This window comes from Argopecten irradians, chromosome 5, assembly GCF_041381155.1.
Source record: "Argopecten irradians isolate NY chromosome 5, Ai_NY, whole genome shotgun sequence".
NCBI lineage: Eukaryota > Metazoa > Mollusca > Bivalvia > Pectinida > Pectinidae > Argopecten > Argopecten irradians.
This window is the reverse complement of record NC_091138.1, coordinates 40601684-40626051: the sequence shown is the minus strand read 5'-3', so window position 1 is coordinate 40626051 and position 24368 is coordinate 40601684. Positions and strand designations below refer to the sequence as shown.

At 38.9% G+C, this 24368-nt stretch overlaps 2 protein-coding genes across 6 annotated transcripts in view; one reads left to right on the top strand and one right to left on the bottom strand.

The window, feature by feature from the left end:
* LOC138323854 (exportin-6-like) overlaps nucleotides 1-24368 on the bottom strand; it is a 603808-nt gene that overhangs the window by 181642 nt on the left and 397798 nt on the right. The gene's annotated exons all lie outside the window — the stretch shown is intronic.
* The window catches only part of LOC138323852 (calcium-dependent protein kinase C-like), a 156000-nt gene that overhangs the window by 98868 nt on the left and 32764 nt on the right, over nucleotides 1-24368 (top strand). For all 5 annotated transcript variants that reach the window (XR_011208598.1, XM_069268746.1, XM_069268749.1 and 2 more), the window contains 8 exons: nucleotides 4276-4401; nucleotides 6400-6573; nucleotides 11248-11339; nucleotides 13005-13067; nucleotides 13707-13845; nucleotides 14061-14141; nucleotides 14686-14793; nucleotides 15206-15346. Coding sequence is in view for 4 of the 5 variants with exons in the window: in XM_069268746.1 (XP_069124847.1) it covers nucleotides 4276-4401; nucleotides 6400-6573; nucleotides 11248-11339; nucleotides 13005-13067; nucleotides 13707-13845; nucleotides 14061-14141; nucleotides 14686-14793; nucleotides 15206-15346 (924 nt within the window). In the remaining variant the exon portion in view is untranslated. The remainder of the gene's footprint in view (nucleotides 1-4275; nucleotides 4402-6399; nucleotides 6574-11247; nucleotides 11340-13004; nucleotides 13068-13706; nucleotides 13846-14060; nucleotides 14142-14685; nucleotides 14794-15205; nucleotides 15347-24368) is intronic.

Below are 24368 nucleotides of genomic sequence, written 5' to 3'. Positions count from 1 at the left end.
GCACATGTAGCTATATTGGCTGGGGAACAAGTCTGTATGTAAATGACTGTAGCACATGCAGCTATATTGGCTGGGGAACAAGTCTGTATGTAAATGACTGTAGCACATACAGCTATATGGGCCCTGGGAACAAGTCTGTACGTAAATGACTGTAGCACATGTAGCTATATGGGCTGGGGAACAAGTCTGTATGTAAATGACTGTAGCACATACAGCTATATGGGCTGGGGAACAAGTCTGTACGTAAATGACTGTAGCACATGTAGCTATATGGGCTGGGGAACAAGTCTGTATGTAAATGACTGTAGCACATGTAGCTATATGGGCTGGGGAACAAAGTCTGTATGTAAATGACTGTAGCACATGTAGCTATATGGGCTCGAGAACAAGTCTGTATGTAAATGACTGTAGCACATGTAGCTATATGGGCTGGGGAACAAGTCTGTATGTAAATGACTGTAGCACATACAGCTATATGGGCTGGGGAACAAGTCTGTACGTAAATGACTGTAGCACATACAGCTATATGGGCTGGGGAACAAGTCTGTATGTAAATGACTGTAGCACATACAGCTATGTAAATGACTGTAGCACATACAGCTATATGGGCTGGAGAACAAGTCTATATGTAAATGACTGTAGCACATCATACAAGTCTATATGTAAATGACTGTAGCACATCATACAGCTATATGGGCTGGGGAACAAGGCTGTTCATAAATGACTGTAGCACATACAGCTATATGGGCTCGGGAACAAGTCTGCACATAAATGACTGTAGCACATGTAGCTATATGGACCCTTGGAAAAGTCTGGATCCTTGTAAATGAATGTAGCACATGCAGGTTGCCATCAAATCGTTTGATTGCATAATACCATTTTACTGTCAATAACAGCAGCCATTTATCGTAACTGACCTCGTTTACACCCGCCTCGAAACGCTCGTTTATGCCCGCTCGGAAATGGCCTCTGTAAATTTACATTGTAGAACTATAAAATCATTTGCAGCGATGAATGCTTGTAAATTAATTTCACTGTTTCGTTTGTCAGGGTGGTGTTGTTCCAACAGAATTGACCGATATTGAATTTAAATGTTTCAACTTGGCAGTATTTTTTGCCGATAAGAAATATTGGTTTCAGAACCAGCCTCTTGAAAATGAAAGAAAAGCCTTGGGAGCAGTACCATATATAGACACTGGTAGCTGTTTGATCGATCCATTTTCCTTTTGAAATCAAATTTGATGAAAGGAAAAAACAATTTGTTCTGGGGAAATACTCTATTTCAGCTGAACAGAAGTTTTATATCAAGGAAAATAGCATTAAATTAAGAATTGAAAGACCAAGTACCAATTGTTTTTACAACTTCAGAACATGGCTTTATGTTTTGAAATCATGTTTAAAATTTTTAAGTTGAATGTATAGATTGAAAGATGATCCACTGCTGACAAATTGTATTATTTTTCTTTCAAAAAAACAACCAGACGATTTCATAAATTTCTTCAGTATCAAAAGTTACCTACTTTACACTTTTACCATCACCCGAAATTCTTGGCGTCTTATTTTTCTTCAAGATAGAAATATTAAAAATAATTAATTGCGTCCCCAAAAAAACCTACGGCACCATGCCCTATATGGAATGAAGTACTGACTCTGCATGCACCAAAAGCGAAATAAATTACAGTAAAACCCCTATAACTGAAACAGCAGGGGACCAGGTCAATAGTTCGAGGAATACAGGGTATTCGACTCATCCGAGGTTGGTTACGATCGACAGTCAAAATGTCCGGGCTCAAACTATGACAAACAATGCACGGCAATGACATTTTAATTACCCTATCATTCAGCATTTTGGATTTCTTTATTCAATTGTTTTATTTATAGCAATATCAATTTGAAAAAATATTTATAACATAAATTGAGAGTTTGAAAATGCTTACGAGATAGCCATAAATCAAATGTCATTCACAGCAGAGTAGGCGATCATCATATAGGTATATAAACAATCCAAATTAGTCAACAAGTAGTACATTTTCTATTATTTAATTATCACTGATTATTTAAAACATTTACAAAATACATACTCACAATAAAGTTATTAACCAGCATAATTACGGACATAAGTAACGATGTCTAGATGTCTATTTTGTAAAGGCGTTAGGTTAAGTAAAGTTACAAATACGATATACTGCAAAAGATACGGAACGCACTGATAAAATGTAAAATGCACATCGTTTGATATCGTTTAGATATTTCAATAAATAGCATTGTGTTAGCGTGACAAATGATAAAAACAAAGAAATTAAAAAAAAAAAAAAAAAAAAACTTATATAATTAGGCGGACGTCCGCAATTTCTTCCGCCTCTTTTTTCATTTCACAATGCATACTTTCTATTAACACGGATCAACAATTTCCGTATTTTCGCATTTACAGCGAAGATTATTACGAGAAACATCAATGTTTTAATGCCATTTCAGAAATGTTAAAATAAAGTAAGCATCAAACAACGACCTGCGATCGTGTAAGTAGGTAATACCTTAATTACCTAAAGGCTTGATACGTCACCTGTATAAACACAAGATTGTGAGCAATTATCCATGTCAGTCGGTGCAGTCAGGTGTGACCAAGGTAAAAAAAAATCTTAAGGTCCGAACACCTGTTCGATGAATACATGGATAAAAACTATGTATTTGATGAAACGGGGACACATTTCTGTTCGAGGAATTAGGGGTATTCGACGAATAGCTGTTTGAGCTATCCGGGGTTTTGTTACATAGATTATACAGGGACACGGTCTGGACTGTACAGCAAGTTCGATGAATAGGGAATATTTGAGGAATCCGGGTTCGAGTTAGAGGGGTTATACCGTATCTTATATCATTTTTTGTGTTAATTAGTCATAACTATTTTTTGTGTTAATTAGTCACTACACTGTGGAGCATCTTTAATATTTTAAAATCATGTGAAAATTTTTTAACTGAATGTATGAATATGTGATAAAAAATTTGATACCAGCACACCTTTCAAATGATTCAGAATATAGACAAAGTATTACCATAAATAATGTTAGCTCAGAATGTTTCAAAATTATATCACATGTAATTTGATGAATTTGGAACATAATTTATCTGATTAATATTTGTATCCAACCATCATCAGATGGTGGGCTATTCAAATTGCCTTTCATCTGCATCTGTCATCCATCTTCCTTCCTTCTCTGTTGCTATAGACAATTCTTGTCACCAATATTTCTCAAAGCACCACAGGGATCTTTCTCAAATTACATAGGTAGATTTTCCTTAAGGACCCTAGTTGTGCATATTGCTATTTAGGATGAATGCGTGAATAAGTTACGGTTTATGGGCATCCATCTTGGATTTTGACAATTGATATTTGTCGTCACTTTTTCTCAAAAAGGAATCAAGTGATATGTGAGCTCTTTTGAAATTTTGTAGTTATGTTATCGGTCCCGAGAGTTCAGCTGATTGCCTTTTGTGAGTGATCAGGAAACAACATAACTAATGAGCAGCCATCTTGGAATTTAATATTTTGATTGATTAAAGAAAATTGTATAATCTGCTTTGTCCTGAGTTATGTATAACCATTCAGGAACAAATCCAAATACAACACAGCAGACAGTGGTCATATTCAATTTTATTCAATTTTATAATTGGATTGTGATGCAACTCTGCAGACTTTGTGTAAAGATTCCCCATGTGCACTCAATATTTTCAAACAAAAATTTAAAATGAAATAAAATCAGAGAATAGATTTCTCTTTCTATTGATTGTCATAGATCATTCTATGGTGCTGGTGCCAAGATCACTCTGGAATCTCTTGTTGATAACTAAATGGATATAGCACATAAAGCTCTTATTAATTGTCCAATTCTGATTACCATTTTTAGTGTACCGTATTAGACTCAATAAGCACCCAGGGCATTTAAAAAATTGAAATAATGCAAAGGTGCTAATGAGATGAAATTATTGGAAATCAATATTTGTTTATTTTTTTGGGGGTCTTTATTTATACCTGGGCAATAGAAATTGAGGCCTCAAAAAGGGGGAGGGGCTCTTGTAGGGACATGGGCGCTTATTGGGTCAAATATGGTAATTGTCCAATTTTGATTACAATTTATCTATATGACTTACAGATTTAAAGTTTAGACATTAAACTATAAACCTATTTACCTGTGAAATCCTATTTCATGATACAGTCAGTTTTATCGTATGTTTAAGGAATAAATGACTTTATCAATATTTTATTCTATTTTACAGAAACCGTTGTTAGACAAAGATGTCTCGCCTCACGTGGATATTACTAAAAATATGAGCAAGCATGACACAGTACGCCAGACGGATTTCAACTTCCTAACGGTACTAGGGAAGGGCAGTTTTGGGAAGGTGAGTGTAGTTCTGGCTGCCCTGGCTGTCATTTTTGCTATTTTCAATTGTAAATTTTTTTATGATAATTACAAAATAAACCAGGTGAGTGATACAGGCCCCCTGTGCCTCTTATTGTATGTAGGATTGATAACTTGTTCCTCACAGCCTCCTGTCAGATATTTGCGTTATTATATTTGTTAATAGTTAATTTTGCTATGTTTTCATACTACATCTGGGTTTCGGATTTACTGATTCATTTTTTTTCCAACCACTATGAAAAGAAATCTGAGAATGGTGCGGATATCCCTGACGTTATTGTGACGTTACAATAGAAACATTGACCTTACATGTAGGTTTTGAAAAATAGCCTCTTGGAAAATTAATGGAATCGTACATTTAAACAATATATTATATTTTATCAAGTAGTCTGAAAAATTAATCATAAGCATTGATGCCACTATTTGTTTTATTTCATTGTGTTATAAGAGAAATGTTGTTTGCAAACATTTGTGAATATTTACATTCCGTTTTCTCTTTGCTCTATAACCTTACCAACTGGGAAATCATTTACACTTGCATAAACGCAGCGGTTGTCGTGCAAGAATAAACACACCAGAACACTGACTTCCACAAGTAGTGTGAATGCGCATCCGGTTAGGCAGGACATTGTATCTATATGAAAATTTTTCAATATATTGCATGTATGAATGTAATGTAAGTCTTAATTTATATATAATAAAATAAAAAATTAACAAATATTACATGTGTAAATGGGATGAAAAAAGATAAAGTTAATGTGGAACTATATTTTGTGTACTCTCTGAATTTGACAGCATTTCCCGCCAGATTAAAGCCAGCTGTTCCGGGATTCCATCAATTGACCGGCTGTTCCAACAATCGTATAACATTGAAAAAAACAGAGTTAAATTATTTTTTTTTTAACACTTAATTTAAATGAAATGTAAACCTAACGCTCGTCATTTAAAATAACTGTACGAAAAATGCAGTTTACACACCAGTAAACTGATTCACATAGTTTGCAAACGAAATTTCTTTCATACCACAATGAAATTAGAAAAAAAGTGATATCAATGCTTAACTGGATAAAAAGTGACAATTTGATACAAATAAGGCAGTAAGACAAGTCAGATGCCCTATAGCAATGATCTCCTATTACATATTAAGATTTTAACAAGATTTGATGTTTGTGTCTGAAAATTGTCTTTTCCTCTGACTTCTTACAGAAAGTATTGAAGTGTATCATATTTTGAGCTTCAGATTCAGGAAACATTGAGCTTGAGGCCAAATCTGATAGAAACGATTCACCTTTGTTATTTTCAATATGATATTGTTTCAGCCCGAGATAAGGTTTCTTCAAATATCTATCACAAAATTGTGTTTGAAATAATATATCAGAACTGTAGCTCAAGTTTTGTTTCTGCTACCCAAGTAAGGATGAGACAAGCTAAATAAAAAAATATAATGAAACAAATGATAAAATCAATCTATAATGTTTCCATCTAATTACAATTTTATTAATTACTTAACTAATCTTTTGTTTATTTAATGTTTGAAATGATGTATATACAAGTGATAAAAAATATAAAATTCAAATGAAACAGACAATCTTGTTTTACAAAATGCATTACTGGTATTTGAGAGGCTAAAAACCCATAGATAAAAAAACAAAAGCAAATTAATGAATTAAAAAAATGGGTTTTGGTGCAATGCTATACACCTATTGATTTTGTTCTGATAGTTGCAGTATAGATCGTAAAAAATGAGACTTTTGAAATTGGCTCCATTTCTTCTACTGAAATGAATGGCGTGTTGACTCTTGGGAAATCTGCTTGTGTGGTAAATGTTCCCGAAAAATTTATATCTGAGCGAAAATAAAATTTACATTCAGAAACAGGTTGGATACCTAGAAGAATATGTTTCTTTGTTGCTATATATTTAGGTATAGTGAAGAAAAGAACTTGATGTTTTAACGTTTCTGTTGCATGCTGTTGTCAGGTGGTGTTAGCGGAGAGGAAGGGTACAGATGAACTATACGCAGTAAAAATTCTGAAGAAAGACGTCATCATACAGGACGATGACGTTGAATGTACGATGATAGAAAAACGAGTCCTTGCACTTCCAAATAAACCACCATTCCTAGTACAACTACACTCCTGTTTCCAGACTATGGTGAGTAGTAAACAACCACGCTACCGTCGGCCGATTTTCCATGAATTAAACAATTTTTACGATTGAACATATATATAGTATGTAATTATTTTCAGTAATTTTTCTTTCAAACACTTTTACTGATACCTTTTAGATGTATATATATTATACATTAGCTTTGCTAAACCGGTGAGTAAAACTGAATCACAATGAATTAGTATAATGCAAACATTGTCTGATTTTGGTTTTTGTCTCTGTATAAGTCGCACTGGTGTATAGGTCGCGCCCCCGATTTTAAGGGAAAAGAGTCGTGACTTATACTCCAGAAAATACGGCAAATCATCCTTTAACGCACATTGTCTTTGCCGACAAATTAAAGAGTCCTTAGATGTGGTTTGACATTTTCTAGGAAGTGGAAATAATTGTGGAGTGTTATTCATTTTGCTTTGGGTAGATCTGTCTGCCCACACAAAGACCTTAATGATAACTCTTTACATATCAGATTGACTTTTTACCAAACCAGTCAAAGGACTATAATCAACAGGTCTACTGTCCGGGCTATCTTCTGCCTGAAAGGCTTTAGGAATATTAATAAAGAGTATAATTATGATGAAATCAGCGCTGTAGAAACGTTGATTTCATGATATTGGGTATGAACAGGAGATATAGATTGTAATTGACAGATATTGTCTGTATGGAAATGTTGCTGGTGTGTTGGTTTCTGATATGTAAATCAGGGAGGAAGCTATACGCTGTGCAGCTTTCATATGTAAATATAGAAATGACAGATATCTGAATCGTTATGATATGTCTATTCCACCGTTGATATGCGAATTGATATGTAGATTTCTTATTTGTTGAAGTAGCATTTTTGTCCTTATTGACAAGTCGTTAGCATTTCCTTTTTCATCAGCTCGTAAAACTTTTTTTTTTTGATGAATCATGAATGATTTCAGTCTATTCAGAAAATTCATTTGAAACACAGAGAAAGGATGAGTTGCATTGAAAATGAGCAGTGTAATAATAGATATTACATTTCAATGGATCATAGGAGCATTCTGTCGCTTAAATCCATCTGTACAATGTCAGACAGTCCAGGCTTTTTGATCTACAATAATGTATCTATGATCAGGCACTAAGCTTGCTTATGTTTTTGACATTGAAGAATCATTTTATCCCAATGACTCTTCAGATAGGTTTTTATATCGGTTCTATAACTTCAAGAGGAGCCATGTCCCAAACGGGTCCTGGCTGTTCATGTCGATAAAAACCAACAAAATTCTATCAACTTCTACCAGTAATAGTTTCAGACAGATCAGACCTAGCAGATGTATCGCCTCACGAATCATATATGGCAAGGAAGATGTTGAATTTAAGGCATGTGCAGTTAGTGTGATTTCCCGAGTGGTAGAAATTGACCTGATGATTGTCTAGACTGTGTTAGAACTGAGTCAGGCCTTCATGGATATCAAACACCAGCGAAGTGTTACCACATTCACTGACTGACAAGTTTTTACACCCACTTTGACAAGCTTTTCATACTGGTTCAGATACAGAATCTTTATCATACTTTATTCTTTTAAAATGGAATTCATGTGATATATATTTTGAATACCTCTAAATACAACTGAATAACTGGTAAAATACACAAAAAAAGCAAGAAATAATATTGAATCAACGATCTTATTTAGTTAAAGTTGCTCCACCGCTGACAAATGGTATTTTTTCTCTGTCAAAAACAAAAGCAGACAATTTAGTATTTTCCTTCAGTTACAAAAGTTACTTACTTTACACCATTACCATCATTGAAAATTTTAAGCTTCTAATTTTATTCAGAATAAAAATATGAAAAAATAATGAATTGCATCCTGAAAAAAATCTTGGCACTATATCCTATATGAAATGAAGTACTGCTTGCACATGTACCAAAAGCAAAATAAAAATATAAAATTATAATTTTTTTTGTTAATTAGATACATGTATACACGATTTAACACCAATAATCAAATGATGAGTATCGTTTTGCTCTGTCGGTGGTGGAGCATCTTTAAGCATTAAACTGTTCAAATGGTAGGTATGGTAACGGTCAATATGAATGCAGTATACAGTAATAGATAAATAGAGGATCTTCGATGAATGGCTATGCGATTTGAAATTTATTTAATTTTATAACAAGTTTGATAAATTCCATATCACATAGGATATCACAAGTATAAGATTCTATTTATCACATAACTTTTATTAATAGAAATAGGCTCTGATGTTACGTTTCCTATGGAGATTAATCATGCAACGTCATATACAGATAGATTATGATGTCAAAACTACCTGTGATTTCGCAATAGTATTATTACACACATGTGTCTTCCAGTAGTAGTTATGACGATGGCTGAAAGGGCCAGTTATGTGATAAATACAGTGTTGCCCATTAGGGAAAGAATCCTACATTTTGTGTACTTTGTAACATTTCTGCAAAATTCATTGACATATATAACAAAATTGGCGATACATTTCCTTTCCAAATAAAGAATTTTGCAAAAATAACATGAAAGGAAAAATGGAGTTGTTTTGATGATTGTAGTCTAAATATGCTTCTTTCGATTACATCTTGACCTCAGTGAACTTAATCCTCGCCTGCCTTAGGGAGACTGTCGTTCTGTCACCAACACTCACTCCCTAGACTGACACTCCTGTGGCTAGCCCATTTTCAAACGCTGAATTGTTTTATGTTTTTCATTCAATTCAAATTGAAGTTTGTCTAGTGCAGGTGAAAGGCCATTGAATTGAAAAGAACGCTAAGTGTGATGTCAAAAGTAAAGGTGTGATGTCAGAGGCCAAAGGTCACAACAATCTGTAATATTTCTATCTTCATAGTAGCTCCAGTTTGCCTCTAGAGAATTGTGTCAATTGTGTAGGTCTGTTTTATGAATCTGTAAGTTAATTTTCTACGTCTTAAACTCCAGGGAAGACCATTGTACCATTAAAGTGTCTGATTTGCTTGGTCATTGGTCACATCACATTACAGACAGACTTGATAACGGCTCTTGTTTATTACGTTTGTTATGTGGAATGATGCAAATTGCAGGATATCTTGACAATTGATATGTGTAGAGCTGTAGAAATCGCACTGTCAGACATTGTATACTGTATCATCATGATTCTGGCATCTTATAAATCTAAAGTCAAGATGGACACAATTCAATTACTCAGTAAGGACTATGTATGGTTTAAGCCTGGTTTGGCCCCCAAATCTGTCATTATTTTGTTTAGTTTGTTGTTTTTAAACTATGTGATACATCCATGACTTAATTGTAATGAAAATTTTCTAATTTTGCAGCTTCAGTTGCCATGGTTACCAACCAATTAAAATATGGATAAATTATGAAAATGTGGAAATTTTGACGATTTTGTCCATTCTTTGCTACATTTTTACCTGAGAGACCATAGAGTGCATCCTTAAACTTAAACTTCCAATACATCTTTAGGAGAAATATGAAGTTTGTTCAAAGATGTGCTCTATGGTTTCTTATACAAAAACTTCGTAAAAAATGGCCTAAATTGTCAAATTTTTCATATTTTCATAATTTATCCATATTTTGGTTGATTACCATGGCAACTACAGCTGTGAAATTAGGAAAACATAATTACAGTTGAATCAGAGATGTACTAAATATATCAAATATAACATTTAAATCAATAAATAATGATTTTGAAAAATTGATGGATTTGAGGGACAAAATTACACAAAACCATTCACAAAGGTTCCTCATCTTCTGTAAAGAGTCAGCACTGTCAAAATAAAATTAATTAGAAATGCATGTGTTATAATTAGGCTGTGTCTAGCTTCTGATGCGGTGAATGGTGACTTATTCAGAATGAATTGCTGTCAATCAAGTATTGATATGTAAATCTGATATAGCATTAAATATGTAATAGAATATAAGTCTCTTTCATATGTGTTTATGAAGGATAGGGAAATTTCTACCCGAAGGGTAAAAACCCTCGGTTTTACAACATTTTGTGATCCCAGGGGTAGAATATCCCTATCCTTCATATCCACGTATAAAAGAGTATTTTTCTCTCGTACCTCAACATTTTATTGCAATTTTACTACTGATTTTCCGCCATTTAAAAATAAATTTGAAACAAGATGTGAGTGCAAGTCAATTTCCTATACATGAAATTCCTTTGTATCTTTAAAAGTAAATCCAGTCTAGTTTCTGTAAAAAGTTAAAATTGTACCAAAAAATAGTAATTGTGTTAACACGAAGCTTTATTGCATGGGTAGCATGGAATACAGCCTCAGGTGGCATGAGTGTATTACTCTAGACCAGCCAGTATTACACGTATAGGTATGAGAGAAATTTATGTTTCTGAAAACAGGGATTTCAAGATATCAAAAAGCTATGTGGGTAAAATAAGATTCACCGTCAATTAGTCCACTTTCCGGTGATTGTGGCTTCCTAAATTTGGACATCACAATCACTGGATGGTGAGACAAGTCGACGATAACAACATACTTCACTTACACTATTTTTATGTATCTTGAAATCAATGCACACCGAAATCTACTGGAAGTCTGGTTCATGTGGATGTTTGGGTACATAAAACATTTAGAGGTCACAATTCAGTTGTTGAGTGACATTATGTCCAATATCCTAACTTTGTATTTAAGGACTTTTTGTTTTTACACAGGACCGCCTCTATTTTGTGATGGAGTATGTGAATGGTGGAGATTTAATGTACAGAATTCAACAAGAAGGCAAATTCAAGGAGCCCATAGCAGTGTATGTATATATGCTTGGAACTTTTATGGTAGATTTCAACTAAATTTCAATTTACACCGACTTTCCTCCACCAACAAACCTGGTATGACCTTTTATGTACCTGGCTGTTATTTGGACTTCAAACTTATAAAACCAAATCACTTTAATTCCCAGATGTTTGCTCTATACAGGTCCATTGGACCTTGTGTGTTACATATACAGGCCCATTGGACCTTGTGTGTTACATATACAGGCCCGTTGGACCTTGTGTGTTACATATACAGGCCCATCAGACCTTGTATGTTAAATATACAGGCCCGTTGGACCTTGTATGTTACATATACAGGCCCATTGGACCTTGTGTGTTACATATAAAGGCCCATCAGACCTTGTATGCTACATATACAGCATTTGACCTTGTATGTTACATATAAAGGCCCATCAGACCTTGTGTGCTACATAAACAGGCCCATCAGACCTTGTGTGTTACATATACAGGCCCATTTGACCTTGTATGTTACATATACAGGCCCATTGGACCTTGTGTGTTACATATACAGGCCCATTGGACCTTGTGTGTTACATATACAGGCCCATTGGACCTTGTGTGTTACATATACAGGCCCATTTGACCTTGTATGCTACATATACAGGCCCATTGGACCTTATGTATTACATATACAGGCCAATTTGACCTTGTATGTTACATATACAGGCCCATCAAACTATACAGGCCCATTGGACCTTGTGTGTTACATATACAGGCCCATTTGACCTTGTATGTTACATATACAGGCCCATTGGACCTTGTGTGCTACATATACAGGCCCATTTGACCTTGTATGCTACATATACAGGCCCATTGGACCTTGTGTGCTACATATACAGGCCCATCAGACCTTGTGTGCTACATATACAGGACCATTGGACCTTGTGTGTTACATATAAAGGCCCATCAGACCTTGTATGCTACATAAACAGGCCCATTGGACCTTGTGTGTTACATATACAGGCCCATTAATATTGGACCTTGTATGCTACATATACAGGCCCATTGGACCTTGTGTGCTACAGTTACATATAAAGGCCCATCAGACCTTGTTGCTACATATACAGGCCCATTTATATTGAACCTTGTATGCTACATATACAAGACCATTGGACCTTGTGTGCTATATATAAAGGCCCATCAGACTTTGTATGCTACATATACAGGCCCATTAATATTGGACCTTGTATGCTACATATACAGGACCATTGGACCTTGTGTGTACATATACAGGCCCATCAGACCTTGTGTGCTACATATACAGGCCCATCAGACCTTGTGTGCTACATATACAGGCCCACCAGACCTTGTGTGCTACATATAAAGGCCCATCAGACCTTGTATCAGAGCTCTACTTTTCTGTGTGGCTGTCAGCTCCATATCATTCAAACTTACTGTTGACTATGAGGTATCAATCGGTAATGTAATCAGAGAAGTAATTTGCTTGGCTATTGTTAGACCTAGCTCACTGATTAGACGAGGATAGAGGTGCCAGTTGCGGTAATGACATGTTACACTAAGATTAGGTGGGGGCACAACTCAATGACGCGATTGATTATCATATTTATTTGCTGCTTAATTTGTTTAGTGAACAATAAACACTTATCAATGTTTCATTGGTATTTTCCTTGTTCCAGGTTCTATGCAGCGGAAATTGCTATTGGACTGTTCTACTTACACAAGCAAGGAATTATATACAGGTAATAAAGATATTTGGTCTTATCAGACCAGTTTACTTTCATCTGTCCTTGTCCCATAGGACTGTCCCAAGAGTTTTAAGGAATAAGAAATGTTAGCTTGTCTGAAATAACCCATTGTGCACTAATTCATGATAACTCAAGCCATTTAAGATTAAATGAAGTTTTCATATAAAAACAACATAAATGAGAAATGAGTCTGTATTATATCATTAGTATTTTAATGTTTTTAAAATATTTTTAAAAAAATTTGTTGGGAAGGAAAATTTACATCAGTTGTCTTTGTTTTTGGAAGAATTATGGGTAATGATGTACTGGAATTATGGGTAATGATCGATGTTCTATGTACATTCCACTGATCTTTTTGTATTGTGGAGTTATCCCCCTTGGGAGTGGATATAGATGATGTAGTTTTCCGAACCAATATGATTCTATTTTATACTAATTAAATATATTTTAATATACTTTTTAGCCAGTTGTTATAATTGTGAAGAGATTTTCGCAATTTTTTTAGGAACAATGCTCTGACATATATAAATTACAGCAAAATTGAAAGAAGTGTTCATTGAATGGTAAAACGTTGGTTTACACAATATCATCTGCTGATTTCAGACGTTAGATCTTTTAATGTTTTCATTACAGGGATCTCAAATTAGACAACGTCATGCTTGATGCAGATGGACACATTAAAATAGCCGATTTCGGAATGTGCAAAGAAAACATTTTGGGAGACAAAAACACACGAACATTTTGCGGAACACCTGATTACATTGCTCCAGAAGTAAGCCAGTGATTGGTTGACGCTCTAAAAACGGCACTTCTCATAACAAGCTCTTTTGTCACAAGATTTTCTCACATTGTTTTCTCACATTGTTTTCTCTTGTTTTTTCCTTTTTCTTAAAATTTTTATCAAAAACGGCTGTGAAAAATATGTAAGAATAAATATGCAACTTCTATTTGGGATAAAATAACAATCGTCTGCTCTTTGCTTTACAGATAGTTTTATATCAGCCCTATGGTAAATCGGTGGACTGGTGGGCGTATGGTGTGCTTCTATATGAAATGTTAGCGGGGCAGGTAAGTAGGCCAGTTATTTAATCTAATTAAAATTATTACATTGTAATTCGGCTCCACTATGATGCTCTAGGTTTCACTCCAATAAAAGATCTAGCAACTCCCTGCATATGGTAGAGCATCGTTATGGGGCAGAATTACAAGTCTAATTTTAATTAGATTGGCCATTTATGGTAAGGTAGATAGAATAGTGACTTTGTTGTAATTTCGAAAAGTCTAAATGTCAAAGGAGATGACCTCTGTTCAATTATAGTAAGATCAATGGGTCCATTTTGAATTTGCTCTGTGCTTGCATGGTCGTAATCATGTGCCTTTGGCAGTTGAGAAACTGAGCAGTCTACTTTCGTTCAGATTAGAAAACAATTACGCTTTGAGACTTATTTAATTACTACTGATGTAATTATAGTTTAAATGAATCAATATACAACCTAAGATTGACAAAATATCTGGTTACCCGGAAGATGCTTGCAGTCATTTTGGGGAATATCTTTGACACTTTGTAGTTTATCTATTTATGAACTGATCATGTGACCATCACCATTTCCAGCCTCCATTTGATGGAGAAGACGAAGAAGAACTGTTCACTTCCATCACTGACCACAATGTATCCTACCCCAAGTCTATGTCAAAGGAAGCTGTCTCTCTCTGTAAGGCGGTAGGTATCCATCTTCATATAATGTAAGCATGTCTTAGCGACTAACTCTTTATAAAGATCACCTACTTAATAAGACCACTTTACTGGAGTCCAAAATGACCAATTTCATCTCAATTAACTAGTCTATAAAGATCTTTTTTCTTGCATCACTTAAATATTGCTTTGACATATTCCAGGGTTGACTATAACCACAGTGATAGTAACCCCTGAAATATTGAGGATGCTTGTAACCTGACCCAGGTGTTAGTAAACAGCTACTACATGTATACATTATCAAAAGACATAAAACAAAATCATTTATATATATATATATGTAGATATTTCCATTTCATATTAATCTTTGAGGATCTAAAAAGTGCATTCTGTTGTTAATCTTTTCAGCAAACTCATCTCTATTTACTTTTATCCACAGCTTTTGACAAAGAACCCATCTAAGCGACTAGGCTGTGGGCCCAATGGTGAACGAGACATACAAGATCACTCCTTCTTCAAACGAGTCGTATGGGACAAGATTCAGAGTCGAAGTGTACAACCACCTTACAAGCCAAAAATTGTGAGTAACGTTGTCATATATATGTGTTGTACGGTGATACGTTATACATAACAACTAGGCTTCATCTCATCAAAAAACACAAAAGTACTGCCATAAAAATTGTGTGCGCCCTTCTTTCAATCAGATGTATGTGGATTTTGAACCCCTGCCCTCGAAATCCGAGTCTCCACAGTGTGTGACCTTTACCTGAGTAACCAGCAGGGTGAGATCCCGACTGATAAGAATTAATGTTTGTTGGTTGTTATTTAGCAGCCATTTAATTCATTCACCCCTAAAGACACATTTGAATTCCTCTTATTCAAAGGCTGGGACAGTTTGTGTTCAGTTTTAAGGGGTGTATATATAGGTTCAGACACTTCTAGGCATAATGTAACTAGTAAGAAATTAGTAGTTAATACCTTATGGGCTACTCTTGGAAAAATCATAACTAATACCATACTAACAAAGCTTTATTCACTTCATTTTTATGATTTATTTGATTTTCTGTGAAATATAAGATGGATGAATTCTTGGAATACACCCAAGACCTTCCCTGTCAGTCCTAGAATTACACCCCACACCTTCCCTGTCAGCTCTAGGATTACACCCCAAACCTTCCCTGTCAGCTCTAGGATTAAACCCCAAACCTTCCCTGTCAGCTCTCTCGGATTACACCCCAAATCTTCCCTGTCTAGGATTACACCCCAAAATCTTCCCTGTCAGTCCTAGGATTACACCCCAAATCTTCCCTGTCAGTCCTAGGATTACACCCCAAATCTTCCCTGTCAGTCTTGGATTACACTCCAAACCTTCCCTGTCAGCTCTTGGATTACACCCCAACCTTCCCTGTCAGCTCTAGGATTACACCCCAACCTTCCCTGTCAGCTCCTAGGATTACACCCCAAACCTTCCCTGTCAGCTCTAGGATTACACCCCAAACCTTCCTGTCAGCTCTAGGATTACACCCCAAACTTCCCTGTCAGTCTAGGATTACAAACCTTCCCTGTCAAATTACACCCCAAATCTTCCCTGTCAGCTCTAGGATTACACCCCAAACTTCCCTGTCAGCTCTAGGATTACACCCCAAATCTTCCCTGTCAGCTCTAGGATTACACCCCAAATCTTCCCTGTCAGTCCTTGGATTACACCCCCAAATCTTCCCTGTCAGCTCTAGGATTACACCCCAAACCTTCCCTGTCAGCTCTAGGATTACACCCCAAATCTTCCCTGTCAGCTCTAGGATTACACCCCAAATCTTCCCTGTCAGTCTTAGGATTACACCCCAAATCTTCCCTGTCAGCTCTAGGATTACACCCCAAATCTTCCCTGTCAGTCTAGGATTACACCCCAAATCTTCCCTGTCAGTCCTAGGATTACACCCCAAATCTTCCCTGTCAGGGATTACACCCCAAATCTTCCCTGTCAGTCTCTAGGATTACACCCCAAACCTTCCCTGTCAGCTCTAGGATTACACCCCAAAACCTTCCCTGTCAGCTCTAGGATTACACCCCAAAACCTTCCCTGTCAGCTCTAGGATTACACCCCAAATCTTCCCTGTCAGTCCTAGGATTACACCCCAAATCTTCCCTGTCAGTCCTAGGATTACACCCCAAATCTTCCCTGTCAGCTCTAGGATTACACCCCAAATCTTCCCTGTCAGCTCTAGGATTACACCCCAAAACCTTCCCTGTCAGCTCTAGGATTACACCCCAAACCTTCCCTGTCAGCTCTAGGATTACACCCAAAACCTTCCCTGTCAGCTCTAGGATTACACCCCAAACCTTCCCTGTCACTCAGGATTACACCCCAAACCTTCCCTGTCAGCTCTAGGATTACACCCCAAACTTCCCTGTCAGCTCTAGGATTACACCCCAAACCTTCCCTGTCAGCTCTAGGATTACACCCCAAACCTTCCCTGTCAGCTCTAGGATTACACCCCAAACCTTCCCTGTCAGCTCTAGGATTACACCCCAAACTTCCCTGTCAGCTCTAGGATTACACCCCAAACCTTCCCTGTCAGCTCTAGGATTACACCCCAAACCTTCCCTGTCAGCTCTAGGATTACACCCCAAACCTTCCCTGTCAGCTCTAGGATTACACCCCAAACCTTCCCTGTCAGCTCTAGGATTACACCCCAAATCCCCTGTCAAACCTTTAACCCACTCAGTCATAGGATTACACCCCAAACCTTCCCTGTCAGCTCTAGGATTACACCCCAAATCTTCCCTGTCAGTCTAGGATTACACCCCAAATCCTTCCCTGTCAGCTCTAGGATTACACCCCAAACTTCCCTGTCAGTCCTAGGATTACACCCAAACTTCCCTGTCAGCTCTAGGATTACACCCCAAACCTTCCCTGTCAGCTCTAGGATTACACCCCAAACCTTCCCTGTCAGCTCTAGGATTACACCCCAAACCTTCCCTGTCAGTCCTAGGATTACACCCCAAACCTTCCCTGTCAGTCTCTAGGATTACACCCCAAATCTTCCCTGTCAGTCCTAGGATTACACCCCAAACCTTCCCTGTCAGCTCTAGGATTACACCCCAAACCTTCCCTGTCAGCTCTAGGATTACACCCCAAATCTTCCCTGTCATTCTCTAGGATTACACCCCAAACCTTCCCTGTCAGCTCTAGGATTACACCCCAAACCTTCCCTGTCAGCTCTAGGATTACACCCCAAACCTTCCCTGTCAGCTCTAGGATTACACCCCAAACCTTCCCTGTCAGCTCCTTGGATTACACCCCAAACCTTCCCTGTCATTCTCTAGGATTACACCCCAAACCTTCCCTGTCAGCTCTAGGATTACACCCCAAATCTTCCCTGTCAGTCTCTAGGATTACACCCCAAACCTTCCCTGTCAGCTCTAGGATTACACCCCAAACCTTCCCTGTCAGCTCTAGGATTACACCCCAAACCTTCCCTGTCAGCTCTAGGATTACACCCCAAACCTTCCCTGTCAGTCACTCTAGGATTACACCCCCAAACCTTCCCTGTCAGTCCTAGGATTACACCCCAAAACCTTCCCTGTCAGTCTCTAGGATTACACCCCAAATCTTCCCTGTCAGCTCTAGGATTACACCCCAAATCTTCCCTGTCAGTCCTAGGATTACACCCCAAACCTTCCCTGTCAGTCTAGGATTACACCCCAAATCTTCCCTGTCAGCTCTAGGATTACACCCCAAATCTTCCCTGTCAGCTCTAGGATTACACCCCAAACCTTCCCTGTCAGCTCTAGGATTACACCCCAAACCTTCCCTGTCAGCTCTAGGATTACACCCTAAACCTTCCCTGTCAGCTCTAGGATTACACCCCAAACCTTTCCTGTCAGCTCTAGGATTACACCCCCTTCCCTGTCAAGGATTACACCCAAACCTTCCCTGTCAGCTCTAGGATTACACCCCAAACCTTCCCTGTCAGCTCTAGGATTACACCCCAAATCTTCCCTGTCAGTCCTAGGATTACACCCCAAACCTTCCCTGTCAGCCTTCTAGGATTACACCCCAACCTTCCCTGTCAGTCCTAGGATTACACCCCAAACTTCCCTGTCAGCTCCTAGGATTACACCCCAAATCTTCCCTGTCAGTCTCTAGGATTACACCCCAAACCTTCCCTGTCATTTCTCTAGGATTACACCCCAAACCTTCCCTGTCAGCTCTAGGATTACACCCCAAACCTTCCCTGTCAGCTCTAGGATTACACCCCAAACCTTCCCTGTCAGTCTCTAGGATTCACCCCAAATCTTCCCTGTCAGTCTCTTGGATTACACCCCAAATCTTCCCTGTCATTCTCTAGGATTACACCCCAAACCTTCCCTGTCCAGTCCTAGGATTACACCCCAAACCTTCCCTGTCAGCTCTAGGATTACACCCCAAACCTTCCCTGTCAGTCTCTAGGATTACACCCCAAACCTTTTCCCTGTCAGCTCTAGGATTACACCCCAAACCTTTCCCTGTCAGCTCCTAGGATTACACTCCAAACCTTCCCTGTCAGCTCTAGGATTACACCCCAAACCTTCCCTGTCATCTAGGATTACACCCCAAACCTTCCCAGTCAGGATTACACCCCAAACCTTCCCTGTCAGCTCTAGGATTACACCCCAAACCTTCCCCAGTCAGCTCTAGGATTACACCCCAAATCCTTCCCTGTCAGCTCTAGGATTACACCCCAAACCTTCCCTGTCAGCTCCCCTAGGATTACACCCCAAATCTTCCCTGTCAGTCCTTGGATTACACCCCAAATCTTCCCTGTCAGCTCTAGGATTACACCCCAAATCTTCCCTGTCAGTCCTAGGATTACACCCCAAATCTTCCCTGTCAGTCCTTGGATTACACCCCAAACCTTCCCTGTCAGCTCTAGGATTACACCCCAAACCTTCCCTGTCAGCTCTAGGATTACACCCCAAATCTTCCCTGTCAGCTCTAGGATTACACTCCAAAACCTTCCCTGTCAGCTCATAGGATTAAACCCCAAACCTTCCCTGTCAGCTCTAGGATTTACACCCCAAACCTTCCCTGTCAGCTCTAGGATTACACCCCAAACCTTCCCTGTCAGTTCTAGGATTACAACCCCAAACCTTCCCTGTCAGCTCTAGGATTACACCCCAAACCTTCCCTGTCAAGGATACACCCCAAACCTCCCTGTCATGTCCTAGGATTACACCCCAAACCTTCCCTGTCAGTCTCTAGGATTACACCCCAAACCTTCCCTGTCAGACTCTAGGATTACACCCCCAAACCTTCCCTTGTCAGTCTCTAGGATTACACCCCAAACCTTCCCTGTCATCCTTCTAGATTACACCCCAAACCTTCCCTGTCAGTCTCTAGGATTACAACCCCAAACCTTCCCCTGTCAGCTACTCTAGGATTACACCCCAAACCTTCCCAGTCATTCTCTAGGATTACACCCCAAACTCTTCCCTGTCAGCTCTAGGATTAACACCCCAAACCTTCCCTGTCAGCTCTAGGATTTAAACACCCCAAACCTTCCCTGTCAGTCTCTAGGATTACACCCCAAACCTTCCCTGTCACTCTAGGATTACACCCAAACCTTCCCTGTCAGCTCTAGGATTACACCCCCAAACCTTCCCTGTCAGTCTCTAGGATTACACCCCAAACCTTCCCTAGTCAGCTCCAGGATTACACCCCAAACTTTCCCTGTCCATTCTAGGATTACACCCAAACCTTCCCCTGTCAGCTCTAGGATTACACCCCAAAACCTTCCCTCAGTCAGCTCCCCTAGGATTACACCCCAAACCTTTCCTTCAGTTCTAGGGATTAACATACCCCAAACCTTCCCTGTCAGCTCCTAGGATTACACACCAAACCTTCCCTGTCAGTCCTAGGATTACACCCCAAACTTCCCTGTCAGTCCTAGGATTACACCCCAAACCTTCCCTGTCTGTCAGCTCTAGGATTACACCCCAAACCTTCCCAATGTCCTGTCCTAGGATTAACACCCCAAACCTTCCCTGTCAGTCCTAGGATTACACAACCCAAACCTTTCCCTGTCCAGTCTCTAGGATTACACCCCAAACCTTCCCTGTCAGCTCTAGGGATTACACCCTCCAAACCTTTCCTGTCAGCTCTAGGATTACACCCCAAACCTTCCCCTGTCAGCTCTAGGATTACACCCCTAACTTTCCCTGTCAGCTTTAGGATTACACCCCAAACCTTCCCTGTCAGCTCCCATAGGATTACACCCCAAACCTTCCCTGTCAGCTCTAGGATTACACCCCAAATCTTCCCTGTCAGCATCCTAGGATTACAACCCACCAAATCTTCCCTGTCAGTTCTATGGAATACATTCCCAAAAATCTTCCCGTCAGTGCCTAGGATTACCTCAACCCAAATCTTCCCTGTCAGGTTCCTAGGATTACACACCCCAAAAGCTTCCCAGTCTAGACCTAGTATTACAACACCAAATCCTTCCCTGATCAGCAGTCCTTTGGAATTACGGGCCAAACCTTCCTCTGGAATCCAGCTATCCTAGGATTACACTCCAAACATTCCCTGTCAGCCCTCTGAGATTTTTACACCCCAAACCCAATCCCTGAGTCAGCTCTAGGATTACACCCCAAAACCTTCCCTGTCAGCTCCTAGTGATGAACACCCCAAACCTTCCTGTCAGCTCTAGGATTACAGTCTTCTAGTCTGAATTTACACCCCAAACCTTCCCTGTCAGCTCTAGGGTATGTACACCCCAAAACCTTCCCGTGTCAGCTCTAGGATTACACCCCAAAAAACCTTCCCATCCAGGATTACACCCCAAAAACATCCCAGTCATCCTCTAGGATTACACCCCCAAACCAGTCCCTGTCAGCTCTAGGATTACACCCCAAACCTTCCCAGTCAGCTCTAGGATTCCCGCCCCAAACCTTTCCTGTTCAGCTCTAGAATTACACCCCAAAATCTTCCCTGTCAGTCTCTAGGATTACACCCCAAATCTTCCCTGTCAAGGATTACACCCCAAACCTTCCCTGTCAGTCCTAGGATTACACACCAAACCTCCCTGTCAGCTCTAGGATACACCCAAACCTTCCTGTCAGCTCTAGGATTACACCCCAAACCTTTCCTGTCAGTCTAGAATTACACCCCAAACAAAAACTTCCCTGTCAGCTCCTAGGATTACACCCCAAACCTTCCCTGTCAGCTCTAGGATTACACCCCAAACCTTCCCTGTCAGCTCTAGGATTACACCCCAAATCTTCCCTGTCAGCTCTAGGATTACACCCCAAACCTTCCCTGTCAGTCTCTAGGAAATTACACCCCAAACCTTCCCTGTCAGCTCTAGGATTACACCCCAAACCTTCCCTGTCAGCTCTAGGATTACACCCCAACCCAAACCTTCCTGTCAGTCTAGGATTACACCCCAAACCTTCCCTGTCCAGCTCTAGGATTACACCCCAAACCTTCCCTGTCAGCTCTAGGATTACACCCCAAACCTTCCCTGTCAGCTCTAGGATTACACCCCCAAACCTTCCCTGTCAGTTCTCTAGGATTACACCCCAAATCCTTCCCTAGTCAGCTCTAGGTAATTACACCCCAAAACCTTCCCTGTCAGTCCTAGGATTACACCCCAAACCTTCCCTGTCAGCTCTAGGATTACACCCCAAACCTTCCCTGTCAGTCCTAGGATTACACCCCAAACCTTCCCTGTCAGCTCTAGGATTACACCCCAAATCTTCCCTGTCAGCTCTAGGATTACACCCCAAACCTTCCCTGTCAGCTCTAGGATTACACCCCAAACCTTCCCTGTCAGCTCTAGGATTACACCCCAAACCTTCCCTGTCAGCTCTAGGATTACACCCCAAACCTTCCCTGTCAGCTCTAGGATTACACCCCAAACCTTCCCTGTCAGCTCTAGGATTACACCCCAAACCTTCCCTGTCAGCTCTAGGATTACACCCCAAACCTTCCCTGTCAGCTCTAGGATTACACCCCAAATCTTCCCTGTCAGTCCTAGGATTACACCCCAAACCTTCCCTGTCAGTCTAGGATTACACCCCAAATCTTCCCTGTCAGCTCTAGGATTACACCCCAAATCCTTCCCACCAAACTTCCTGTCAGTCCTAGGATTACACCCCAAAAATCTTCCCTGTCAGCTCTAGGATTACACCCCAAATCTTCCCTGTCAGCTCTAGGATTACACCCCAAATCTTCCCTGTCAGCTCTAGGATTACACCCCAAACCTTCCCTGTTTCTAGGATTACAACCCAAACCTTCCCTGTCAGTCTAGGATTACACCCCAAACTTTTCCTGTCAGCTTTAGGATTACACCCCAAACCTTCCCTGTCAGTCTAGGATTACACCCCAAATCTTCCCTGTCAGCTCTAGAATTACACTCCAAACCTTCTCTTTCTAGGATTAAACCCCAAACCTTCCCTGTCTAGGATTACACCCCAAACCTTCCCTGTCAGCTCTAGGATTACACTCCAAATCTTCCTTGTAAACCTTCGCTGTCATCTCTAGGATTACACTCCCCTCCCTCCCCCCAGGTCTTTTTCTTCAGAAATTTTGGTTGTGTGTTTTACGAAGTTGTTTTCATAGAAGATATGATAGCATGGGCAATATATATCATGATATTATGGCTCATCCTTTGACTTGTATTTAATTTTCATGAAAACCTCCCCATGGCATGCATGCCTGGGAAATGGACTTCATTGGAACATTATATGCTTTAGTGGTGTATATTATAGTGTGTAGTATGATACATTTTGTTTTATCTGTATAGTTACTCGGACTGAAATTGATGGTGAAGTGAGTTTCTTTTGGTAAAAGAAACAACAACAAAACTGATGTATATCTTCGATGAAGCATTTGGATTTGTTTGAAGAGGCCTAGTGTTTTTTATAAATAAACTGATTATTGAATTTTAGTCATTGAAAATGTTTTCACACTGAACATGTATTTCCCATTCAATTACACGAATCAATTTACATGTCATGATAATTGTGACATAAACAAATTCTTCCTGGCAGGAATTAATCTTAATAATTATCAATTAAAAATGCAATATCATTGAAACAACTTCATAATTTGAAAGAAAAAAAAAACAAACAAAAAATTTAAAGTTAACCTGCAATGTCTACCTGCCTGTTGTTTGAGTTGAAAAGAGCAGAGTTCCAACTCTATTTGTCTATTTGAAAACTAGTTATTTGCATATTTTCTATTTTCTTTGCAAACGAATGGAATCCTCTATTTTAAAAATGGTATATTATTTTATTATTTCTAAAAATGAAGAACAGATAAATAAAAAAACCACGTTATTTTAAATAGTTGCACCCAAACAGCTTTTATATAAAAATGAGAGTCAAAACTGATAATGTGTGATAATATTTCAGTTAAAGTGTGTATAAAATCAGTGTTGAAACAAATAATAAAGTATCATATATACATAAATGTTTTCAGTGAAAACTTTAAAATAATCTTTTCTCTCCTGTATAATAAACGTTAAACTTAAAGGTTTCCATTTAAAATGTAAAAAATATATCAGCTATTTAAAATACTGCACAATAATAGTCTTTTCTAGTGAATCCTAAGGAAA